General features: G+C 33.7%; 1 protein-coding gene across 1 annotated transcript in view; it reads left to right on the forward strand.

Annotated features, from left to right (window-relative positions):
* The window catches only part of crb (cell polarity complex component crumbs), a 111,457-nt gene extending 91,137 nt beyond the window's left edge, over positions 1–20,320 (forward strand). Inside the window, exons 16-22 of the mRNA XM_072539654.1 lie at positions 2,807–2,997; positions 3,056–3,770; positions 7,329–7,779; positions 10,175–10,297; positions 10,570–10,803; positions 10,925–11,196; positions 13,653–20,320. Coding sequence (XP_072395755.1) covers positions 2,807–2,997; positions 3,056–3,770; positions 7,329–7,779; positions 10,175–10,297; positions 10,570–10,803; positions 10,925–11,196; positions 13,653–13,880 — 2,214 coding nt within the window. The 3' untranslated portion in view covers positions 13,881–20,320. The remainder of the gene's footprint in view (positions 1–2,806; positions 2,998–3,055; positions 3,771–7,328; positions 7,780–10,174; positions 10,298–10,569; positions 10,804–10,924; positions 11,197–13,652) is intronic.
* Positions 20,321–24,111: the final 3,791 nt, after the last annotated feature.

Raw genomic sequence — 24,111 nt, forward strand, 5'->3', positions numbered from 1 at the left:
TCCAAAACAACTGTAGGTTATAATAACAACTGTCTAATTTAAAATAATCTTTTTTGAAAACGATTTTCGGAGTGGAAATCAAAGATGTAATCCATCTTCTATATAACCGAATGGGAAACAAAGAAATAAAAATACTCTGTTACGCAGACGACGCAGTATTGATAGCCCAAGATGAAGATAGTCTGCAAAGACTGGTCCACAGATTTAACATAAGAGCAAAAGAATTTAATTTGACAATCTTATCTCAGAAAACTAAAACAATAGTAGTCAGCAAAGAACCAACCAGATGTAAAATAGAAATTAATAGTATTAATATTGAACAAGTAATGGAAGTAAAATACCTGGAAATTACACTGTCTAGCTATGGAGACCTGGACAAAGAAGTGCGAGATCAAGTACAAAAGCAAATAGACTGGCAAGATGCCTTAATAACACTATATGGCGAAACAGACACATTAACACTGAGATGAAGTCAAGAATTTATAAAGCCAGTGTAAGACCAATAATGACGTATGCCTCAGAAACAAGACCCGAATCGGCCACAACGCAAAGGCTACTGGAAACGGCGGAGATAAGAGTACTAAGAAGAATTACAGGAAATATGCTGAGTAATCGAAAGAGAAGTAAAGACATTAGAAGAAAATGTAACATACAATGTATGAATGAATGGACACAAAATAGAAGAAAAAGAATGTAATAACCACATAAGCAGAATGGAGGAGACCGGTGTCGTCAAAATAGCAAGAGATAAGTATTAATCCGCCAATGACCAAGCAGAATTGCTTATTAAGAGGAAGAAGAAGAAGAAGAAGGTGTACGCTTGCAGGAAGTCACGTGGTCTCAAAAGAACATGACTGGCGATATATGCTATATTAAAATGCGAATGCTATATTAAAATTTCAAGTATTATTTTGTTCTTCGTCTACCAAGAACTTGGACGTCAAGAACCGGCTGTTAAATTAACTTCTTTGTTCGTGAATGACCAACCGTAGTACAGTCGATAAAAACAAGACTCTTATAGGGATTTTCTTCACATTTTTCTTGTGAGCATTCGTCAGTATCAGCCATTTTTTAGTACTGCTGTTTGTAATCAAGCATGTTGAAAGTACCTGTGAACACATCATTAAGATAAAAAACACTAAAGAAAGTATAGTTTTTGAAACAAGTACCTTAATTAAAGTTCATTCGTTTACCAAATTCCCATCAGTAAACATGAGCACGTGTTGATATTCGCCGTCTCATTCGTCAAGAGGCTATTAAATATAATTTATTATCTTAAGCGAGACAGATTCTCATGTTACAGATCCCAACTTGCCAGCATTTTAAATTCAAATTGTATCGTGTTGATTTTTAAGTTAATATATTGTGTTATATTTATGTTATAGTTATTGTTAAGTTATTTACTGGTCGTGTTATTTTTTAGAGTTTAGTTTAATTGTGATATAATGATTAAATTTCAAGAAATTCTTACACTAACAGTTTCAAAAGTAAATATTTTTAAAAATCATATGATACATAGGTCATACATCAGTACGACCCTGTTTGGCTTACACGTGGTTCTATTGACGATTGGGAATTTGTAAAATGAATACGGTTTAGCAAATATTTTTTAAAATCAATAATTATTATAATATCTGTACGAAAAGAACAACGAAGCGGTGTCTTTGTGAAGTTTTAGGAGTGATACACGCTGTACATCATTTTAAGGCAATACTTATTATTTTATAAATTTTAAGCTACATGATGAAGAAACTACAAGAAGAATATACCAAGGCTGGCCTAGATATTAACCTCGCGAAAACAGAGTACCTATCTACAAGTGAAGAAGACATAGAAGATCTACAGATTGATGACAACGTAACAATCAAAGGAAAGGATAAATTCAAATACCTGGGGTTTATAATCACGAAAAAGGCAACAACAGAGGAAGAAATTACACAAAGATTAGGACAAACAAGAACAGCAATCCGACAACTTAACTCAGTATGGTGGGATAGACAACTAAATATGAAGACAAAAACGCAGATTTATAAAACATTAGTGCGAAGTATTATGACATATGGGGCCGAAAATTGGATCATAAACAAGAAAAACAGCAGTAAGATAATAGCAACAGAGATGGAATGCCTGCGAAGATGCTGCAGAGTAACAAGAATGGATAGGAGAAGTAATGACGAAATAAAGCAAAGAACATCAATAGAAACAGACATACTAACATATATAAAACAAAAAAGACTAAAGTGGTATGGACATGTAAGAAGAGCTAGCGACAGCAGATGGATAAAAAGAATAACCGAATGGAGCCCCATAGGAAGGAGGAAAAGAGGACGACCCCGAAAATCCTGGAGGAACGAAGTAGACGACGCCATGAGTAAGAGAGGACTAAACGATGGAGAATGGAACAACAGAGAGAGATGGAAACGGTTGAGCGAGGGAAGGCAGTGAATACTGTAGAATCCCTAAATATATATATATATAAATTTTTCAAAGCCAAAAAGTTAATTTTCTGATTTTAATGGTTTTTACGATTTCTTCATTATAATTAATGCGATTTGATTACGCACTTTGTCCTTAGAGCTAGTGCACAATATGTAACCCCACAATTTGATGCTTCTAGCCTTTTAAGCATGCATCTCTTGTGGTCCGTGCTTCTGCTCCCTAGAGCACCGCGCAAACACATAACACTTCTGTATTCTAATCTTCTGATACAGATACAGCCAATGTCGAATTGTATATGTTCAATTCTTTGATTTACACCAACAACCTAAACAACAATTGAAACAACCTCAACTTAATTAATTTTCAGATAAGCAACGGTTCATCTGTAATGATTGTGGAGTTTTATCCGCTCCAGGCTCAAGACTTAGACGTTCCCGCATCTTTTGGCAACGTAACCTTCGATAGATCGACTATATTGAAAGGGGTCTATTCAGACGACCTTTGTAGGACGAATCCTTGTCATAGAGGAGAATGTAAAATAACTTGGAACGATTATATGTAAGTTAAATAAATGTTGTCAAATGACAGAAACTCACGATACTGTTAATTTTTTTAGGTGTGTTTGTCCGATTGGTTTCAAAGGTAAAGATTGCAATGAATTAGAATTCTGCAAATTACAAGGTTGTCCAACCGGATCCGAATGCAAGAATCTAGAAGATGGCTACGAATGTATAACGAATAGTACTTTCAACGGTCTACAGAAACCTCTTCAATATCATTTGACGATAGATCCATCAGCAGATAATAATTTCGTGTATGATTCTCTTGAACTGAACTATCGTACTCGTTCATGGGGTACCGTTCTGTTCGCAAAACACAAAGAAAGTTATTTCACGATTTTCATTTACCACAATGAGGTGGTCATAGAATGGAACTTGAACGGAATGCCAGAAACAAAAAGGTTCCGCAAAGACAGGTTCAAGGGCCAATGGATATCTTTGCTGTTTCTTTACAAAAACCAAAAATTCAGAGGTGGTTTTAAAGAGCATGTTATGGACGAATCGTCCGATTTCGAAGTGAAGGAGTTCGACATTTATACTTTTACAGAAGTATTCAAAGACGGAGATGTATACGTCGGTGGTAGTGATGGTCAAACTTTTGATTATCAGACTGTGATCGACAATACAGATACAAATATGACTGGGTACATTCCTGTTAGTGATACCACTACAGCCGAATCTCTCATTAGTAATTCGTTAGAAAGCAACGAGCTGTCAGAAGACGTATTGCTATATAAAGTGGACCAAGATAAGAAGACTGATAATTTTAAGGTAAAATAACTATTTTGCTATAATTATATAAAATTGTTTATTTTTTACATATATTTTAAGCAGACATTTTATATTTTGAATGTATTACTGTTATTTTCCGAGTTGGATGCTGCAACAGTCTTTCGCTCATTGATTGTTTCTTGAATATCTGCGCCTTTACAGGTTTTGTGTCCCCCGGGCTCTGTTGGTTGATATTGGAGTTTTTAGTGTCCCTGGAGAGAGGTTTCGTATTTGGTAGCGCTGAGATCCATATTAGGTTTATGAGTAGATACAATTAAATTTTATCTCTATATTATTATTATAATTCTATTTCTCTAGCTTATCTGATTAGAAAAAAAAAGATGATACCAAAAATAAAGAAAAATAACACAACGAAAGGAAATAATTCAAAATAGGATGAATATGTTATAAGAGAAATAAATATCTTTGTAAAATTAAATATGTAGAAAATATTTCTTTATAAAATTAGTGTAGGATTATGATTGGATTCCTACCTAAAAAACGAGAAGAAAGCAAGCAACACTCCTTCTGAGCTTCTGCATAAAGAATACAAAATAATTCCATAAAGGTATGATGGCGAATGGACATTGACTCCACACATAGCTTATCTGACCATCAATGAATAATAGTGTAATGTTGTACTAAGAACTTTATTTCTTCAGATATAATTTGGCATTCAAATACACCTGAACCACAAATACAGGCAATGTTTTTGTATTTCTATGACTTATCTGATCATAATTTACTAAGAATCTGTATTTTTTCTTCACATATAATTTGACGAATTTCTTGTGTGATGGTGTATTAAATATTACATAAGTTTTATTGTTCCAATATACCTGAACCACAAATACAGGCAATGCGGTAAATTCCTCTAATGAACCTTGGACACTCTTGTATCATCTTTGTTGGTTTGGGAACAGACTCATCATAGTTGATTTGAGAATAGACAAACATCATGTTTCGTTAAGGTTGTGTCAATTTATCGAAAGAGAGATAGATAGGGAGGGAGAAAGTGAGTGAGTGAGAGAGAGACCTAGAGGAGAATAGTAACCACAACGACAACTATTTGGATACCTAAAAGATCAACAAAGAAAAGTCAGACTAGTGGCTAAAATTGACAATGCATCCTGGGAAACACACTTCACAGAACTATATAGATGCAAATAAAGCTCTGAAGAGAAAGAAGAAGCTTACAGAAGACATGAGATAGTGAAGTAAGGATACCAACATATATGACAAATATTTACAGATTATTAAAAATGAAACAGGAAAAACCATCTGGCCCAGAAATTCCCAACGAGCTGATTAAAAACGGAAAATAATAATTATTGATAAGCATAAGAGTAGTGAAAAGAAGGCAGAATTATACTATTATTTAACAAAGGTGAAGTAACAGACTGTAAGAACTATAGAGGAATATCTCTACTGAGTACAACATACAAAATTCTAAAAGTACTCATAAGACAAAAATTCACTCAATTCACAGAGAAAAATATTGGGGTCTACCTACAAGAATTCAGGGAAGGCAAATCCTACTACAGATGTGATTAACATAATTACATAAACGTTCGAGAAATGCCACGAACACAACATAGAACTCCACACCCCATTTGTAGACTTCAGACAAGCCTCTGACTGCATTGGCAAAAATAAATTATTTAATGAAATAAAAATCAAGATATATCAGTAAAGCTAATCAGATTAACAAAATGACTATGAATGGATCTCGATCTAAAATAACAACAAAAGAAGGTAGCAGAAACCCAATTGTAATAGAAACGATTCCCTGTCTACCACACTATTCAACATAACAGAAGAAGGAACAGTCAAGGCCAGAGGGATTAAAGGAACTATTGCTCACTTCTCAACACAAATCGTAGTCTATGCAGATGACATAGTTCTTATGGGAAGGGAAAGGCAAGATTAAAAGAAGCATTAACAATGCTGGCCAAATGAAGCACAAGAAAGAGGTCTAGAAATTAACGAAAGAAAAACAAAATATCTAATCTGCCCTATAAGAGAAGATCACAAGACAAGAGAAATAGGTAAAGATAGAAAACTTCACTTTTGAAAGAGTTCAACAATTGAAATACTTGGGTGAAAATAAGTGAAGTGAAAAATTAGGCTAATGAAGGACAAGCACTTATCCAGTAATTCAAAACTGAAAATATACAGTTGCAATCAGACCAGCTGACTGCTGGTCTGATGAATCAAACGCTGTAGTTATATACGAAGCTGAGACGATGTGCCACAGGTTAAGATGAAAAAATGTTAAGAATATTCGAAAGGAAAATCCTCAGAAGAATTATGGGCCCGAGGAATTTACCGATAAGAATGACAAAAGGAAAAATGAGAAGAAAAATGAACCCTGAAATAAGAGTCATAATAAAGGGAGGAAATATAGTTAGATTTATTAAAGCACAGAGATAAATGGCTGGGACACATAAAGAGAACGAAAAACGACCTACTGATTAATAAGGTTACCAGGTGGAAGCCAAAAACTGAAGGACCAGAGGGAAGGCCTACAGAGAGATAAGAGGACCAGGTCATGAGAGATATCAAAATTCTGAAAGTGAGAAACTGGAAGGACCTATGGACAGATCGAAATAAGTTGACAACGCACAAAAAGACATGCGGAGTGATTTACCATGACAAGCGAATCAAAGCTCTAAATAAGAGCGGCAAACATTCCATCAGGAATTAAAGGCCTCAATCGTGATGAGGGCGACTTTAGTCAGTAACAATGCATTTCCTAAAACATACTTCGGCCACTCCAAAATGGGAAGTATCTTATTTCAGATGTACTGAGTGTGTTCCGCACAAGCATAGCAAATAACACAACAATGGCATTCCCTTTATCACTAGCTTAAATTAAAATGCCCTTGTCAGCGTTTAAGTCATTGATTACTCTCTTTTTCAAAGACGTTAGGTTATTTTTTGGTGGATTGCTCGTCGTAGTTTACGTGAACTTTTAATACAGATTTCGTCTGCCATCCCCCCGCTCATTCCTTGAGCCCTTGTCAGGGCGTGGTGAAACTCTAAATATTATTGGCTTGCTGCCTCCATTGGCTGCGATCCTGTGCCATACACTGCGATAATTTATAAATTTCTGATTCGTCATTATAAAGTTTATAAATAGCACAGCTATTTGAAAAACACTTATCATTGAGGGGAAAACAATTACTTTGATAATGTCTGCCCATAACGGTCAATAAACCCAGAAAACACCTTATCATTACATACCGGTCTTAAAATCCTACACTCTTTGATAATTTGGTAAAAGTTATCTTTTTTTTTCTTGCTGTGATCTGTAGTCGTTAAGGCGTACCAATCGCGGAGACTGTCGCCACGGGGCACATATCTTACGTCTTCGTAGACCGCTCTTGCCGTGTACCTTACCCTGTAGGAGTTTTGGAGCAGGCTGTACCGATGTTCGTTACGCAGTTTGAGTCGTTTTATAACTATGCTTATTTAGCGATCCTTCTTTATTCTTTGCATGAAATGTAACATAAATTGATAGTTGATTTTTAATGAATTATTATTTTTGAATTTAAGGGCTGCTTAGGCGAATTAAGAATAGGAGGTTTACTTCTTCCGTATTTTCACACTTTAGAAATCTACCCGAACAACACCAACCTTAAAAAAATGTACGAACTGAAACAAGAATTTACCGCCGAACAAGGATGCATTTTGTGTTATTCGGTGGACTGTCTGAATAAAGGCGTTTGTCTAAATAGTACTGAAACATACAAATGCCATTGCCAGCCAGGATATACAGGTGACGATTGTTCAATCGATATCAACGAGTGCGAGAACAATCAATGCCAGAATAACGCTACATGCGTCGATCTAATCAACGAATACAAATGTGAGTGTTTAGCTGGGTACGAAGGAGAATATTGTGAAACCGACATCGACGAATGTCTCAGCAATCCATGCAGACACGGAGGCACTTGTAATGATTTAATTGGAACGTTCAAATGTGATTGTCCCGAAGGTTTTGTTGGTAAGTAATTTATTTTACTGGTTAAATTTTTTTTGCACGTTTGCACAATCTAACCTAATCTATCAAATCTTTCTAAAGTAACTTAAACGCATCTGACTTAACCCAGTCCAACTTAACAATCTATTCTAACATAACCTTACCTAATCTAATGAAAGGTTTACCAAAAAACTGCTTGATAATTTAGTAAAAATCTTTGTAACGAGTTGGCAATTTTTGAAAAAATCTTTTTCAAAGTTAATAGTTTTAACATGTAGTAAAAATGTGTTTTATGTGATCAAACCACTTGTAATAAAACACTCGATAGAGGTATAAAAAGAGAATATTTCTTGTACAAGTGCCAACACGTATACAGTGTAGGTAAAAGTTTATGGTCGGTATGGTAAAATTTAACAGGATATCTAACAAAGATATAAAATCATATTTTCAGCGAATAGACAAAGATAACAATCATATTTCCCCTTGGTCTCCCCCACCATAGTTCTTACTGACGCCGATTGCCCATTAGTGAGACGATTAGTTCCGATCAGAGATATTTTACATATCTCTGCTTCCGATCCTAATATATCCATGAAACTAGAGGTGGGTCGTTGACATTTTTATCGGAACCGTTTTTTCGTAAACTTTAACTAGTTGATTGTTTACCAGTAGTTTCAAATAAGCGAGTACACAAACAAACATATTGGCTATTATATTGAAAGAAACTAACGAAGGATATATTTATTATAACTTGAAAAATAAATTAAACAATACAAATAGTACTTCCTTATATCCCTGTCACTAGTGATCTCTACTCCTAGGTAATTGAATTTCATTACTTTTGTTCTACAATTTTGCCGTCTATTTCTAGTTTGCATCTACGCGGCTCTTTACTGATCACTATACATTTAGTTTTTTCTACTGATATTCTCATTTTAAGTTTGTTTGCTGTGATATTGAAGGTGTGGAGCTGCCTTTGTAGGTCATCTTCGTTATCAGCAATTAGTACTGCATCATCGGCATAGCATAGTATCGTGATTTTATGCGCTCCCATGTGGTATCCGTGTCGTTTTCTTACTTCGTGAATTATTTGATTCATCACCATATTGAATAACAATGGGCTGAGCGAGTCTACTTGGCAGATTCCTCCTTTTAGTTCTATGCATTCTGTTTCCCCTGTGGCATTATAACTCTGGTCTTGTTGTTCTTGTTAATTTCATTAATTGTCCTTATTATCTGATGGCCTATTTGTTCAGCTTGTAATAAATTTATGATGTCATTTCGCTTCACCCTGTCAAAAGCAGTTTTTAAATCTACAAAGCACATGTATGCTGGTTTTCCATATTCAATAGACTTCTCTATTATTTGTCTGATAATAAAAATTGCGTCTATTGTGCTGCGGTTCTTCCGGAAGCCTTGTTGTTCATCTGCCATGTTCGCTTTTTCCTCGATTTTATTTTTTTATCTATAATTTTCAGGATTTCTTCAGTCTCCCTTTTTAAGTATCGGTAGCAGGAGACTTTCCTTCCATTCCGCTGGTACTATTCCGGTATTTATTATATCGACGAATAATTTTAGGAGCCATTTGCATAGTGTTCCTCCTCCATATTTTAGCAGTTCATTGTTTATCTTATCAGGACCAGGTGCTTTTCTGTTTTTTAATTTTTTTATTCGTTCTTGGAGCTCTTCTTCTGATATTAGTACTCTATCGTGAGTTTCGTTAATGATTCTTTCTCTGTTCTCTTCTTCTCCTTCTCCATATAATTTTGTGAAATGTTCAGTCCATTGCTCCTCCGTAATGTTATCTATGCGTACAAATTCATTCATTTCTGTTTTTTTGTCTCCTTATCATCTTCCACGTATTCGTCGTATAGGTCGTATTCCAAATCTTTGGTAAATTTCTCCCAGTGTTCTTTTTTGATGTTATCTATTTCTTGGTTTACTCTATTCCTAATTCTCACGTAGTCTTCTCGTGCCTCCGGTGTCTTCACTCCTTTGTATGTTAGGAAAGCTTGTTTCTTTTCATTTGCTACTGCTTTCACCCTTTCGTCGTACCATGGAGTTTTGTATTCCCGTTTATTTCTGTTAACTTTTCTTTTACCTAAAGCTTCTTCCGCTGCTTGTAGGATACATTTTTTAATAATTTTCCAGGTTTCTTCTGTATTCTTTTTAGTCTCTAGGTTATGGCTGTTTAGCTTTTCTGTTAGTCTGTTTCTATACAAGTTTTGTGTCCCTTCTTCTTCTAAGCTTTCTATGCTTAACTTTTCTTCTACTTTTGTATTTCGCTTGCCTTGTGTGGTGATTGCTATATTTATTTTTCCTAGTACCTTTATTTAAAACTATTTTAGCGCACTAATAGAGTAGTTTCTGGTACAGCAACATTGAAATATTATATTTTAATGCCATTTAAAATTTTTAGGTAAACAATGCGAAGCTCCTTTACTGATCACCTGCGAGAACAAACCATGCAAGGAGCCTGCTAGTTGTGTAACAGGAGCCAATGAGACCACTGGTAACAATTTTACCTGTATTTGCACTGAAGGTAAGCAATTCATATAACATAATCTTCATTACAGTATAGTTTCAACAGAGTATGTATTAAATTTTCACAAATGTTAAATTATATGTATAAACTATTCGAAAAACGCTCTCAAATATACAAATACGCACAATATTGTCTGTTTCGTTTCAATTCAAATCAGCATGAACTGTCACGGCAATATATAAAATTCATTGGAATGACAGTGGCGCCATCTGTCGAAAATTGGTCGTACCAACTTAGAAACCAAATAACCTAATATTTTATATTTTTAGGTATGGGTGGACCATTATGCGATACACCGTTCTGTGTGACGACTCACTGTGATCAAGGATTTTGTAACGACAGCTTATTGGTACCGTTCTGTGAGTGCCAAAGAGGATTCGAAGGAAAGTACTGCGAAATCAACATTAACGAATGTATCTTACCGAATGGTGGCAGTCCCTGTCAGAATCGTGGTGTCTGCATTGACGGAATTAATCGATATATTTGTAACTGTGAAAATACAGGTGAGGAGTGAGCCTTTTTATGATCTAGTCATGGTCAAATTTACATTATACTATATCTGCAACCTAAATTCGGAGACGTGCTTACTTGTAGTAAATTTACTAAATATCAAACTTTTTCTAGGTTATACAGGTCTCTTATGTGAAATAGACATCGATGAATGTCAGAACGGTATAACTTGTGGTCGAGCTGGCGTTTGCGAAAACAGTCCCGGGTCTTACAGGTGTGTTTGTGAACAAAAAGGCAAGTGCGGTCATCAATGCGAGCTGGACGACCCTTGCGAGACTATAAAACCATGTCAGAATGGAATTTGCCATCCCCAGTGTACAGATAAACCTGATTATTTTTGCGTATGTCCCGATAATTACGAAGGGAAGAATTGTACCAAATTAAAGGTAATTTATAATATTTTTAGTATACGTATTTGGTTTACTTTTCACTTGAAATCACACATTTCAATTGGTTGAAGAACATTCATTATATTGATATTTTCCTAGTAAATCTGTTACACCGTAGTAGAGAACATAGCAAGTTATGAAGTAATGAATATGTAAGGTTATTATTAATCATATTTCATTGAAAATGCGTTTATTTTGACGTTTCGGTTAATATTTTGAAAATTCTTAACATTATTGATAACGATTTCCGAAGTGGAAATCGAAACGTCAAATTAACCGTATTTTCAATAATTAAAATTGTGATTAATTGTATTGTAATAAAAGTAATACAGTGTATTACTTTGATTTCTTTTATGGTGTTTATTATGTACATGTTTTGCAAGGAAACAACTATCTATCTATATAAAATAAGATTAAATAAAATTAAATCAAGTTAAACAGAATTATGTAGAATTAAATAATTTTTTGACCGTTTTGTGGTGGGGGTAGAATAGTTCATCGGATTGTGACGTATAATACATGATTGGAAATGAGAGACGGTAGCGAATATGTTGAGACAGAAAAAACACACATTCGGTATTGCTAAGAGGGCATTACAAAATATCTCTTTTGTGTTTGGTCCGACTGGAGCGTGTGATACGTTAAATGAAAGGGAAGGATATCACGAATATAGTAAAATAGAAAAACAAACAAAGCGACTACCAAAAGGGCACTACACAGTGTCTTCATTATTAATGAACGTATAGTTACATACGAGATATCATAGGGCACGATAGATAAAAATAGATTTACTATAAGAGAAATTTTGATTTATTGATTTAAAGAAGGCTTTTGGCTGTATACAAAATAAACAAGTACTCGAATCCTAACATGGCAAAAGAAAACAAACAAGGCAACTACTAAGAAGGCACTACACAATATCTTCATTATTAATGAATGTATAGCGACATAGGAGATATCATAGGGCACTATGGATTAAAATAGATTTACCATAAGACAGATTTTGATTTATTGACTTACAGAAGGCCTCAGACTGAGTACAAAATAAACAACTGATCGAATCCTAACATGCGACATAGCAAATAAAAGGGAAGAATACGAGTATAACGAATATATTTACATAGAAAAAATAAACAAAGAAACTACCAAAAGGGTACTACACATCGTCTTCGTTATTATTGAATGTATAGCGACATACGACATATATACGCTTTATGCTTTATATATAAAGCATAAGGTAAATATACGGTAAATTCCTTCTATTGACCTGAAACGGGCCTCTGACTGATTACAAAATAAACAACTAGCATATGGCACATTAAATCAAACGACGTGAGACGTATAGTGCATATAATGTATATAGCATGTCATTAATATATATATATATATATATATATATATACAGGGTATAATAAAAAACCATGATGTCAGGTCAGAAGTGCACCAGATCATATTTTATATTTACTTGGATTATATGCAAAAATTTTATTATTTTAAAAATGTAGATGGCAATCGATTGGATCCCCCGTCGCATGCGGGCAAATTTACTAGTCAGGATATAATCTGTTGTCACTCTTGTGAGAAGTGATACGACTTTTTAGGTGTCTGTTAGTTTGGCCAATATATTGTTTGTTGCAACTTTTACAAGGAATACGATAGACTATGTTGGGTAATTGGTCTGTAGGTGTTTCATCTTTTACTTTAGTGAATATGGAATTAATTTTTAACACTGTGTAATTAGCGATCTTTATGCTCTCATCGACTGATTTAAAAATTCGTGTAAGTTTCGGTGTTTCGTGTATGAACGGTAATTTAAAGGATTTAAATGTAGTTAATTTGGTGTCAGCGGTTGTGTCTATTGTGGAGGTAGTGTTTTGTGGTGTGTGATTAGAGTTGGTTTGTGTTACGGATAATGTACCATTTGTTGTACTGAATAGTATAAGTAATGTGGTTGGGTATGAATTGTCTAGAAAGAGCTGATGAAGTATTTTTTGGTTTTTATAATGAAGTGATTATGTATATAGTTTTCCAAAACTGCCGCTTGGAGTCGCTGCTTAATACCAACTTAGGAATTAAAAGTTACTAAGAGATATTTAATGAATATTGATTTAAAGATTTTATTTAAAAGTGACGAAAGGATTATTGAAGTGACGGACTCGTTACAAAAGGGCAACACTGAATGCTATTTTTTAGATTTTTACAAGTAACATGATAGTCTACGGTTCGTGTCGATGATTGCAGTATCCATTAGTAAGCGGCAAATATCTTATTCATCTAAGATAATTTTAGGCTGCTATAAAATTTTTTTTTCTGAATTTCAAGTGGCCCCTGACACAAATTTTATGTTTTGAGTATACGTATATGAATGCTCGTGATTTTTTGTTTAAATTTATCGATAATTTTAAATTCTAACTAGTTGAAATATAAATAACAATGTACTGTATTGTTTTTAGGTGGCAGCAAGTCAAGCAGAAGGCGGAATAAATATACTGTACATAGTCCTTCCTATTGCCGCAGCCATTCTCATAGGAGCAGCTGCGGTCCTTGCGGTATTCTTTAACGTAGCTCGCAGCAAAAGGGCCACCAGAGGTACATACAGCCCGAGTGCCCAAGAATTTTGCAATCCACGGGTAGAACTAGATCATGTGTTGAAACCGCCGCCTGAAGAAAGACTTATTTAAATTATTTCAATGGACGTATTATGTTCGTATAAATTGATTTTAATACATATACGAGGTGTGTTCTGTATATCACAATTTCTTTGTTTTTCGAAATACTCTAATTTGTATAAAGTTCTTCGGCGTTTTAAACTATTGATACAAAGATTTTTTTATCTTTGTGAAAATAGAACATCCCTCGTATAAGCGTGATTGATTTTAACCGTAAATAGTGATGAAAGACGATATTGTTTAAAAAGGCTAACAATTTTTTTCTTCAATACTGTTCGTGTCTTATACAAGCGAGACAAATGTACGGAACGTATGCATTATTTCAGTAGCAAGAGCGTACGAGTAATTATTACATTTGTATTATAGGGATTTTGCAATATGCCCGATCTTCATATGGTGTTTGCGTTGTTGTCAGATTGTTGTACATAGCAATCGTTATGTATTATTTTATAATCGGATAACAATATAAAAATTTAATAGAAATTGAGAATGGTTACATTTATGTATAGTGAGTGAAAAACCGGAAGAATTAATTACAATGCTAATACCACATTTAATATATATATCCTATTAATAATTTCTAAAGTAACCCAAGTGTTCCATACATTTGCCTCGCATTGTATTTTAGTCAGGTTAAAATGATGAGTAGAAGTAAAAATGGTAGTACACCTTCTTTTATCGAATTTGAGTTAAGTAGCTACAACCGTTTTTTCTACCTCTTAAGTTATTTCTCTTCTGTTTGTTTATTTGGTTTTTCTTTCCTTTAGTCAGTCATTAAAGTGTCTGAAGCATGCTACGATACGTTCAACTTAATCTTTTATCACTATTTATGTTGATTTGAGTGCATCGAATGATATTTGGCAACTTGCATTCTCCATTTTTAGTCTGAACCATCGAAATGGCATGTGCCGAATCGGGCTTTGACTAAGCGAGGGTGGTTTGACTTTAATCTATGTAGGTAAGCGAGAGAACCCACGATTTTTATCATTTACTTTTCAAAACTGTTTCCTTTTCATTCAATAAAACAATTTTCCAACCTTGTACATATTCCAATTTCAGAATACTATGAAGGTTTGAGTATGAACTCACCGTTTGATGCAAAATTGCGCCTTTGGAACGTTTTTTAATTATTCTTCTTTTTCTGGTAGCGCTAGAACCGGAGTAGGTCTTAGCTAACTGCATAAGTTCCATGTCAAACGGTCGTCCATGATAGATAAGTCGGTAGTTAGCCCCATTGTTCTTAAATCTGGCGATATGCTATCTCTCCACCGTATTCGTGGGCATCCTAAAGGCCCACGGGCCCAGAATAACTTGGCTAGGCGGTTATTAGGGAGCATATTGACATGACCTTGACATCTTCTTCTTAACGTGTCCTATTAAATCCCCTTGACGTTGGCGATTAACACGGCAAGGCTCTCTGTCTTGAGCTGTTCTAAACAGTTGTTCGACTCTCCGTACCCCGGTCCATTTTCTGACATTCTTCAACCACGCCCACCTTAGGCGTTGGATTTTAATTTCTTGGACGACTAAGTTTAATTGTTTAACTTCGGCATTTGCTCTTATTCTATATTGGTTAGTATTCGGGTCGTGATAGGGTCCGACAAGTCTGGAAGAAGGAAATGGTCACACAAGACTAACTCTAGCGAGTAAGGTGGTCCGATTCGTATCCCAGTTGGTGCAATTTAGAGGACGGAACAGCAGTATTATGAACGAATGCGTTATCTTAATGGAAAGGGCGTTTTTTTCATTATCTCACTGTCTAGACGAATCGTCAGAGCCTCTATACCCTTTTTAAATGATCAGTGTGAATAATAAGCTGTTTCCCATTGTATTGGCTGTTTTTTGTCTTGTGTATGAAATGATTCCTTGTTTCATCAACATTTCTCCAGATTGGAGAAATGTGGACGATTTGATTAAATCTCCAGATTGCGATTTATTATTACTAAAAGATTGTCCGAATGCGACAAGTGTATCCATTTTGGTCGTTAGGATAGCTCCTAAAAAAGCCGGCAGTGCAACTAACGCGCATTCAACCTTGAAAGATGAAGTGAAATATAGAGGGTAGGAGGGAATCTGTACGCGAGAATCGGAATCTGTTCGCATGTAATTTTTGTTTTTTCTCTCAAAAACACAAATGCTATCCATCGTAGGCTAGATTAATATCAAACCATCCTCTATTCTCGACGAAGCTCCACCGTTTGTATATTACTACAAACACAAAACAAAAACAAATAAAAACGCTGTTTTATTTAGTACAATGTAACTGCTTCTATAAAATATTTTTATATTATTATTTATTGTTATAAGATTTTATTTATTAGTTTCATCTTTACTTTCTAGTTCAATTTTATCCGAATCTTAAATATGTAAGTGATATGTATGTTATGTAAACTTGATATTTTTGTTTAAGTAGTGTCATCTGTCTGTTATTATCTACAATAAAGCAATAACACGTTAGGAACAATGTAGGATTTTAGAAAATACTAGAGTAATACATGATAAGCTTTAATATTTATTTAACAAGCCAGTGTGTTAATAAGGGCGATCAATAATCGAAATATTTAATGCTTGAGATTATGAATAGCCATTTTAATCCAGGAATTAGTTAAACAACTTCCGTCGACTGTGTTTTTAATAAAATGGGGAAGCTAACTTACTTTATGTTTTCAGCTAATGCTATTTTTATGTTGGAATGAATTGTTGTTATTTCATGTTTTTGTTTTGAAGGTTTATTAGTCTAAATATTGCTGTTCGAATTATATAAATACTGAATGGAGGAAAGTCACCGATTCATTATTATCTGTTGTAGCACATTCTCATAAATTTCTGATGTCACTTTTATTGATAACAGTATTGGCGATGTCAAACATACTATTATCTGGATAATAAATGGGCGCTCACAGAAATGGACTACGAGATCTAGATTTTCGGACACTGCGGTAACAATCATCTGAGGTGGCATAGCGCGTTTTCATTAAGAAAATGATTCTCTGTTTTCAGTGAATCGTGTACATTATCATTTTCAATCAGTGATTACAAAACACAGATGACAATGATTACCGTCAGTAATATTTAAAAAAATTTTTTGTGTCTTCCTCTTGAGAAGAAGTTAGAAATTAGAATATTGGACAGAATTTTGCCGGAAGTAAAGTTAATTCGATTGTGTGAATATGCCTTTTCATCACAAATTTGTTCAGCCATTTTTTTTGTACTGTTTGTTATAAACCAGCATATTAGGTTAGGTTAGTACTATAAATAACAATAAAGTACCTCTGTACCAATAATTAAGATAAAAAATACTAAAGAAGGTATAGTTGTTAAAAAAAAAAAAAAAAAAATACGAAAATAAAGATTAAAGTGCTTCAATTAACAAATCATTTTTTAAAATCCTGTATGTGTCAGTAAATGATCTATTTTATTGATTATACAATATAATAATATTGTTGTTAATTAGTATATTTCGGCAAGTAATGAAAATCGATTGACATCATTAATTATAATAAAAATTGTAAATATTATGTGCATAGTAAACAAGTAACAAAGAAAAATATCTCTGACAAGTAATGAGACATAACCTCTCAATTGTTGATAAAAACAGTACGAAAAACATGGCGGCAATGCATGCGCTCGTCACTTGATAAAAAAGACCTATGGAAGACAGAAAAAAGAACCTGCTACTCTGAAAATCAATGTAATTTTACTGAAAAATTGTATATACAATACTGTTGTAAACGTAACTTACTTACTGATTTACCTTTATTAGTAGAAACAACAGGACCATCAGAAATGAATTTCTGTGCTTATCCCTTATAAGGCACTTTGGATTTCTTCATTGTATCATAAAATAAATTTGGCGAAAATTATCCCGTGCAGTGGTGTGCCTTTTCGGTCAATAAACCTAATTTCATTTTATTTGCAGTTTTTGTCACATGTTAAGTGACCACATGAGGTTAAAATGTAATCTTCCATATTATCTATCTTAATAATTGAAATTATGCGTAATTAACTAATAAATAGATAACATTTACAGACATTGGTTAATGAGCGATTTAATATTTTGCGATTAAATTTGTGTGTATGCTTTGTATTTACTGAATATGTATGTTTGTTTGCCTATATTCAGCACTAATGTTAGAACAATTTTATTAATTAGTTGTGGTTAAACAACGATTTTGTGTACATTAATGTATACCTCATAAATGCAGGGTCGACGGAAAATACACATACATTACTTGTTAAATAATTAACAAAGTGTTGTTGCAATTTCTTTTCAGTTTCATAACTGTTTTTATACTGAGGACGTATTTTATATACTCCTTTCACTGGTCCCAGTCCCAACTGTCCAGTAAACTTAGTAATCATTTCTTGCTACGTTTGTTAAATTTTCACTGACTGTCAGTGACTAGAAATTACTATACAACCAAGTATACGTGCTCATAGCCAATATTTAAACAAAAAAATGTTCACATGCAGTTTATTAACAAAATAAAACTGCATAAATTAAAACAAGTTTATTTTTTAATTTTATATAGTCGTTCATAGATTAGTATTTACAAAAGGATAGTTTTTAATAAAAATTAATGAATATTCACTTCCATTATGCATGATTATTCCTCTTTTTTAATGAAAGGCGTCTGCAACAGTAAGTTTATGTACGCTCTTAATACTGAGAGGTTGGAATTTTCGTGTTGTATGTTTCCGACAAGGAATCTGTCAAAATATTCCGAAGCTGAGCAAAGGCAATATATCGGCAATAGTGCTACACTACTTTGCATGTGACAAAGACCGATGCTGAAGATCGTATGGCAATCGAAATTATTCTGTCGATAGATAATAATCCCTTCAAACCTTAACTTATAAAACCTCCCTGGCTTTTCTGTAATATTTTCAATAAATTATTCACTTTTTTAAAAACTCCATAACCTTAATGTTCTCCCATGATTAATTAATAACTATATAAAAGTCGTTTCCTACAGCTACGTGCTTGCTGTAAGTCGTATCGTTTTGTAAGACCAATCGTACTATAATATGCTTCAGCTCAGCCTATCGACGATATATGTTCTCTCACTTCAACCTGACCATAACGATACTCCCTCGCACTTATGCCAAACATTTGTGACGACTTGACAATCTCCATCTTGCAGGTTGTTTTCTCCATTGTCCCGGCTACCACATCTCTGAACGTCGTTTAAGGTTTTTTCTTTTTATCGGACCTCATCCAGAATTGTATGCTAGTCTATTTTAGCCTGCTGTAAATCCTTCTTGTTTTTTTTTACAATATTTTCCTTAAAAATTTATTAATATGGTCTGCCCATAGACGATATTAATTACACGGATTCCTCGGTAGCGCTCGCATTTTTCTTTATTTCTATTTATAAAGCCCTACTAAAATGATCAGTCTTTTTTAAAATGTGTTTTTTTAGAAAAATTCAATTTTGACAGCGGCTGGCCAAATTTTAGAACAAATTAAATTATCTGGTGGATTGATTTTCTATTTTATTGGATACTAAATTAACAGATATTACACTTTCAGATGAATTACAAAAACATTTTAACAACAAATTGTAATTTAAAAACTTCGTTCGCTTTTGGGATAAACTCTAACATTTAGTCAGATCTCCAACTGTATTTTGTTAGAAAGACTGAGTTTTCTTGGAGTTGCAACTTTGAATATTAAAAGTACTATAGTAGCTGTCAAATTATCGCCCTATTAGTTAAGAGTGAACTTTAAGGACCTTTTTGTAAACAGACTGCTCTTGTTTTAGCTTTTAAAAGTGTTATATAATTTTTTATTATGTTTCAAGTTGTTTTTTATGATCAATTTTAAATTCCATATTGCGATTTTTGAATAGAATAAGACAGATGGTTCACATCATATTATATTATTTAAGCTTTTTAGATCTGCACTAATTCGAAATACTTTTTCTTAAACATTGATGAAACGGTTGTTTTACTTGAAACTGATAATATGTAAACAATACCGAGAAAGGAACCGTCCATAAGAAAAAAATGTGATAATTATTTGGATTTTATTACTATGTACTTACTTAATGTAATCCAGTGAATGTCACTCGATTTAGACCAAAGCATTGAATTCGTATACAATGTTTTATTGAATTAATTTTTTGTCGATGTTTTGTCAATTCTTAAATACAAAGAAATATCGGATTATTGAATTTTGTAGTAAAACCATATATAAATCATTTACATGTGACAAAATATTGAACAATGATATAAGAATTCGATTTTTTCTAGTGGTTTTTGGGGGTAGCTTTTTGGAAACATAGTGTCAGTATTTACTACTTGAATAATTTCTACGTATTATATAGTATTTCTTAACAAGCATGTGCTCCAAAAATTATCCCCTAAAATTCTTTATATGTAAATAAGACATGTACTTAATAAATATTTTTAGTTGTTAAATTATACAATATTAAATATAATAGTTATAATAGTTTTTGATTTACTTCCCCATAGATGCACAATAGCGTAGAACGGAATAAAAGGAAATAGAAATTTTATGGAACATAACCTCTTGAATTTTCAAATGAGCAAAATTGTCTTTACGCAAGTAACTTCAGTATTCAGTGGAATTTTTACGAAACGTGATGTACACAAAACATGTTCAGATTATTTGTTGTACGAAACAAAATCAAATAGCAACTATACTAAATTTCAATAAGCGATGCAGGGCGTGTAAACAACGATAAAATTTGTATTTTAATTCATAGCTGTCAATAACTTTCCTAACATCTCAAACAGCGATCATAAAACTGAATCGTATCTGTACTAGAAATGTTTGAAAATGGGCGGCGTAATAATAAATAACAAATTTCGCAGATGACAGCAATATTGGCTGAAATCTTGGAAGGGGTTTATGCTCCTATTAATCTGGCTAACGAATAGAGGCTGCTTGGTGGTTTTAATATTAATATCACGAAAAATAAGTAGATGACAGTAGGGGAAATACAGTAGATCCAAATCAACTCGTGCTGAATGGTGGAGTGAATGATGCAGTATCTTCCACAATATAAGCAATCCTTCTTGTTCATTGGTGGACTAATACCTCTGTGGAAGGTTGTCACTCTATTTTTTGTGCTACCGGCCGATGGTTCTACCCTTTGGTGATTTATTTCGTGCTATTTTGACCACTTTCGTCTTCTCCATTCTACTTATGTGATTATTCCTTTCTCTTTTTCTGTGTTTAGTATCCACTCACTTATACCATGTATGTTACATTGTCTTCTGATGTCTTAACTCTTTTTTATGTCTCTCTGTAATTCTTCTTAGTATTCTCATCTCCGTCTTTTCTAAGCTCAGTTGTGGCTGCGTCGGGTCTTGTTTGTGATGGTTAGACGTCTGTGTCATTATTGGAATTATACTGATACAGCGACAAATTTTTCAAAAAAATTCTTCGACCTTTTGGGCAATTATCAGGACACGAAAATATATATAAAACTTGCGCATTTATTCCACTTATGTTCAATCAACTGTTGCACACATTTTGTCCACCGTATCAACACCCCCCCTAGTTGCATTATAATCCATAATTTCTTATGGTTTTTGACTGTCTGGATGAATTTCGTCATTATCGTGTAAAGTTAAAAGCAGAATTACAGCTTTTGTTTTTGCAAGCCACAAAATATGCGAGCAACATGTCTTTTTGAAATCCAAAAAGACAACTTTTAGTAACTTTTCCTTTGTTAGGTAAAAATTCTGCAGGAATTTCTGCCTTATTTTTTTTTCAAAGTTCCAACTAAAGTGATTTTTTTTGCAGTACATAATTAGCAAGTGGAACGCTAGTATAGTAGTTGTCGGTGATAATATTTCGATTTCTATTTTCTATCGAAGAAACAAGTCTCTTTATAATGTCAGTTGGTGAGTTGGATGTAACGTATGTATATACGGACCATCGGGCTGTTTGCCGCAATATATTTCTAAATTTGAAGTATAACATGTCTTTGCATCACATAAAGCATACATTTTGATGCCGTATTTTGCTGGTTTGCTTGGTATGTACTGCAACTAACTGCGACGACCTCGAAGAGGGTGAAACGTTTCGTCTATTGTAACGTATACACGAAGTTTGAAGGATGTTTGAATATTGGTCACAAATGATTAAAAAAGTCACAAATTGCAGACAATTTGTCAATTTTGCGGCGCTCAGATCTGGTGGTGCAATCATCAAATCTCAAGCAAGCTGTTATAAAAAAAAATCGTTTGTAACTCATAACATCCCTTGTTATCACAATTCCTGTTCAGTCGCTTGCCCAAATTTCTCTGACATTTGCAAAATGCGATTTTTTATCCTAATCAAAATCAGCAACCCTAAATGCGCCATAAACTCGATTCTGTTTATATCCTTGCAGTCTCGTTCCCTAGAATATATTTGACGTGATCTTATTTCCGTAATATATCTATTAGTGCAGCATATAATATTGTCGATCATGTTAGTGTCTATTTTTAAAAAGGCTTTTTGCTCATTATTGACATTTCGGGCTCTATGTGTTACACTAGGCTGCTCTTTTTTTGTTGTGTAATGGCTTTGGCATAGCCAATTAGCCAGAGGCTGCTCTTTTACAATGTTATTTTTTTTTTGTCTTAGATGAAGTTGCCGTTCTCATTTTGTACCATTTGGTAGTTTTATCTTTTGCTACATAATACTCAGAAAGTGAAATTGTTACGGATTCTTCATCGGATAATCCCTCTTCAGAACACCTGAAGATATATACTATATATCTTCTATATACTCTTCAGACAAATTACTATCACTAGACACAGCGTGATCTGATTCGTTTTCATTTTCATCCCATAAATACTCAGCTAAATAAGCAATCTCCTCTGTTGACAAAGGACGTTTAGACATTTTCGTGGTTTATCTGAAAATAAAACAAAATTCAATATCAATATTATTATCATCATTATTATTATTATTAAATTTCTAAATTTAAAATCTGATAGACAATGTTATTTCGCTTATTTGCATTCTGTAAATCAATTCAGCAATTAAATTCAGTATCCAACCAACCAAATTTAACTGCCACATCGTACCTAACGGAACATTCAAAAAATAGTAAGGTGTTAGGCAGCAACCAAATTTACAATAACAGTGGCGTAGACTATTCTGTTAAATTGTCATAAAATTTATGAAGGCGCTCGCGCTGAAAGGTTAAAGGCTCCCCCAAACCAACGCGAATTATTCGCAGCGGATTCGTGACGGAAAGTTCGCAGTCGAATTCCTGACGGAATTCGTAAAGAACTTCATATTGAAGCGAATATATTCGCGTCATACTCGTATGTGTCTAGTATTGAGAAGAGTTGGTGACAACGAAAAACAAAGAATACTACTCAGTGATCTCAATTCTTCACAAAAATGTATACATCATCAGATGAAGAAGAAGCTCTTGTAATGTTAGCAATGGAGGACGACAATTCAAGGTAAAATTATTATCTATAGTTATCCTAAAACAACAATATGGACTATATTATGAATTTAATCTTAGGAAAAGAAGAAAATGGGTTCATGATATCAATCTAGAAAGACTGAAATGTGGGGAATATCACACGCTGATGCCTCAATTACGAAAAGACGATAAAAGATGCTACATTTATTTTAGAATGACAATAGATTGTTTCGATGAACTGTTGCACCTTGTAGAAAATGATATTAGAAAATCAGACACGAATTACCGAGAAGCTATTTCTCCCGAAGAACGGTTGGCCATAACATTAAGGTAAGAAAATGAAAAAAAAAAACTGCAGGCATTATTTATATCATTAATTTACTACAGTAAAAGAGAATAAGGATCAAAATAACTCTAAAATATACTTTATGTATTGTAAGGGTCAAAGGAATTGACATAGTTGGAAACTGATGGGTTATGAGAAGCTGCTTGGTTGCAACTCTGCGCCAAGTTGTGTAGTGTAACATAATTATTTTCACAATTCACTTCATAGAACCCAGAAGTATTCGATTGTTTAGGTAATGCAGTGTCATTTGGTGAAGGTAGGGATACAACCGAAATACTTCCGACGGAAGAGGGGTTTTGATAGGTGTCTGTACTTTCAGCTCTAGATTGATGGCTATTCAAAGAACTTTCCTCCAATTGAAGCAACTCCTGCTCCATGATAACTTGCGCAATCTTCATTTTTGTTTCAATTTGCCTTCTAGGAGAGAAAGATTTTACCGTAGAAGCATGAGCCAAAAACAGTTGATCGGTAGCATCATGCACTACTCTCTTTT

This window comes from Diabrotica undecimpunctata, chromosome 1, assembly GCF_040954645.1.
Source record: "Diabrotica undecimpunctata isolate CICGRU chromosome 1, icDiaUnde3, whole genome shotgun sequence".
NCBI lineage: Eukaryota > Metazoa > Arthropoda > Insecta > Coleoptera > Chrysomelidae > Diabrotica > Diabrotica undecimpunctata.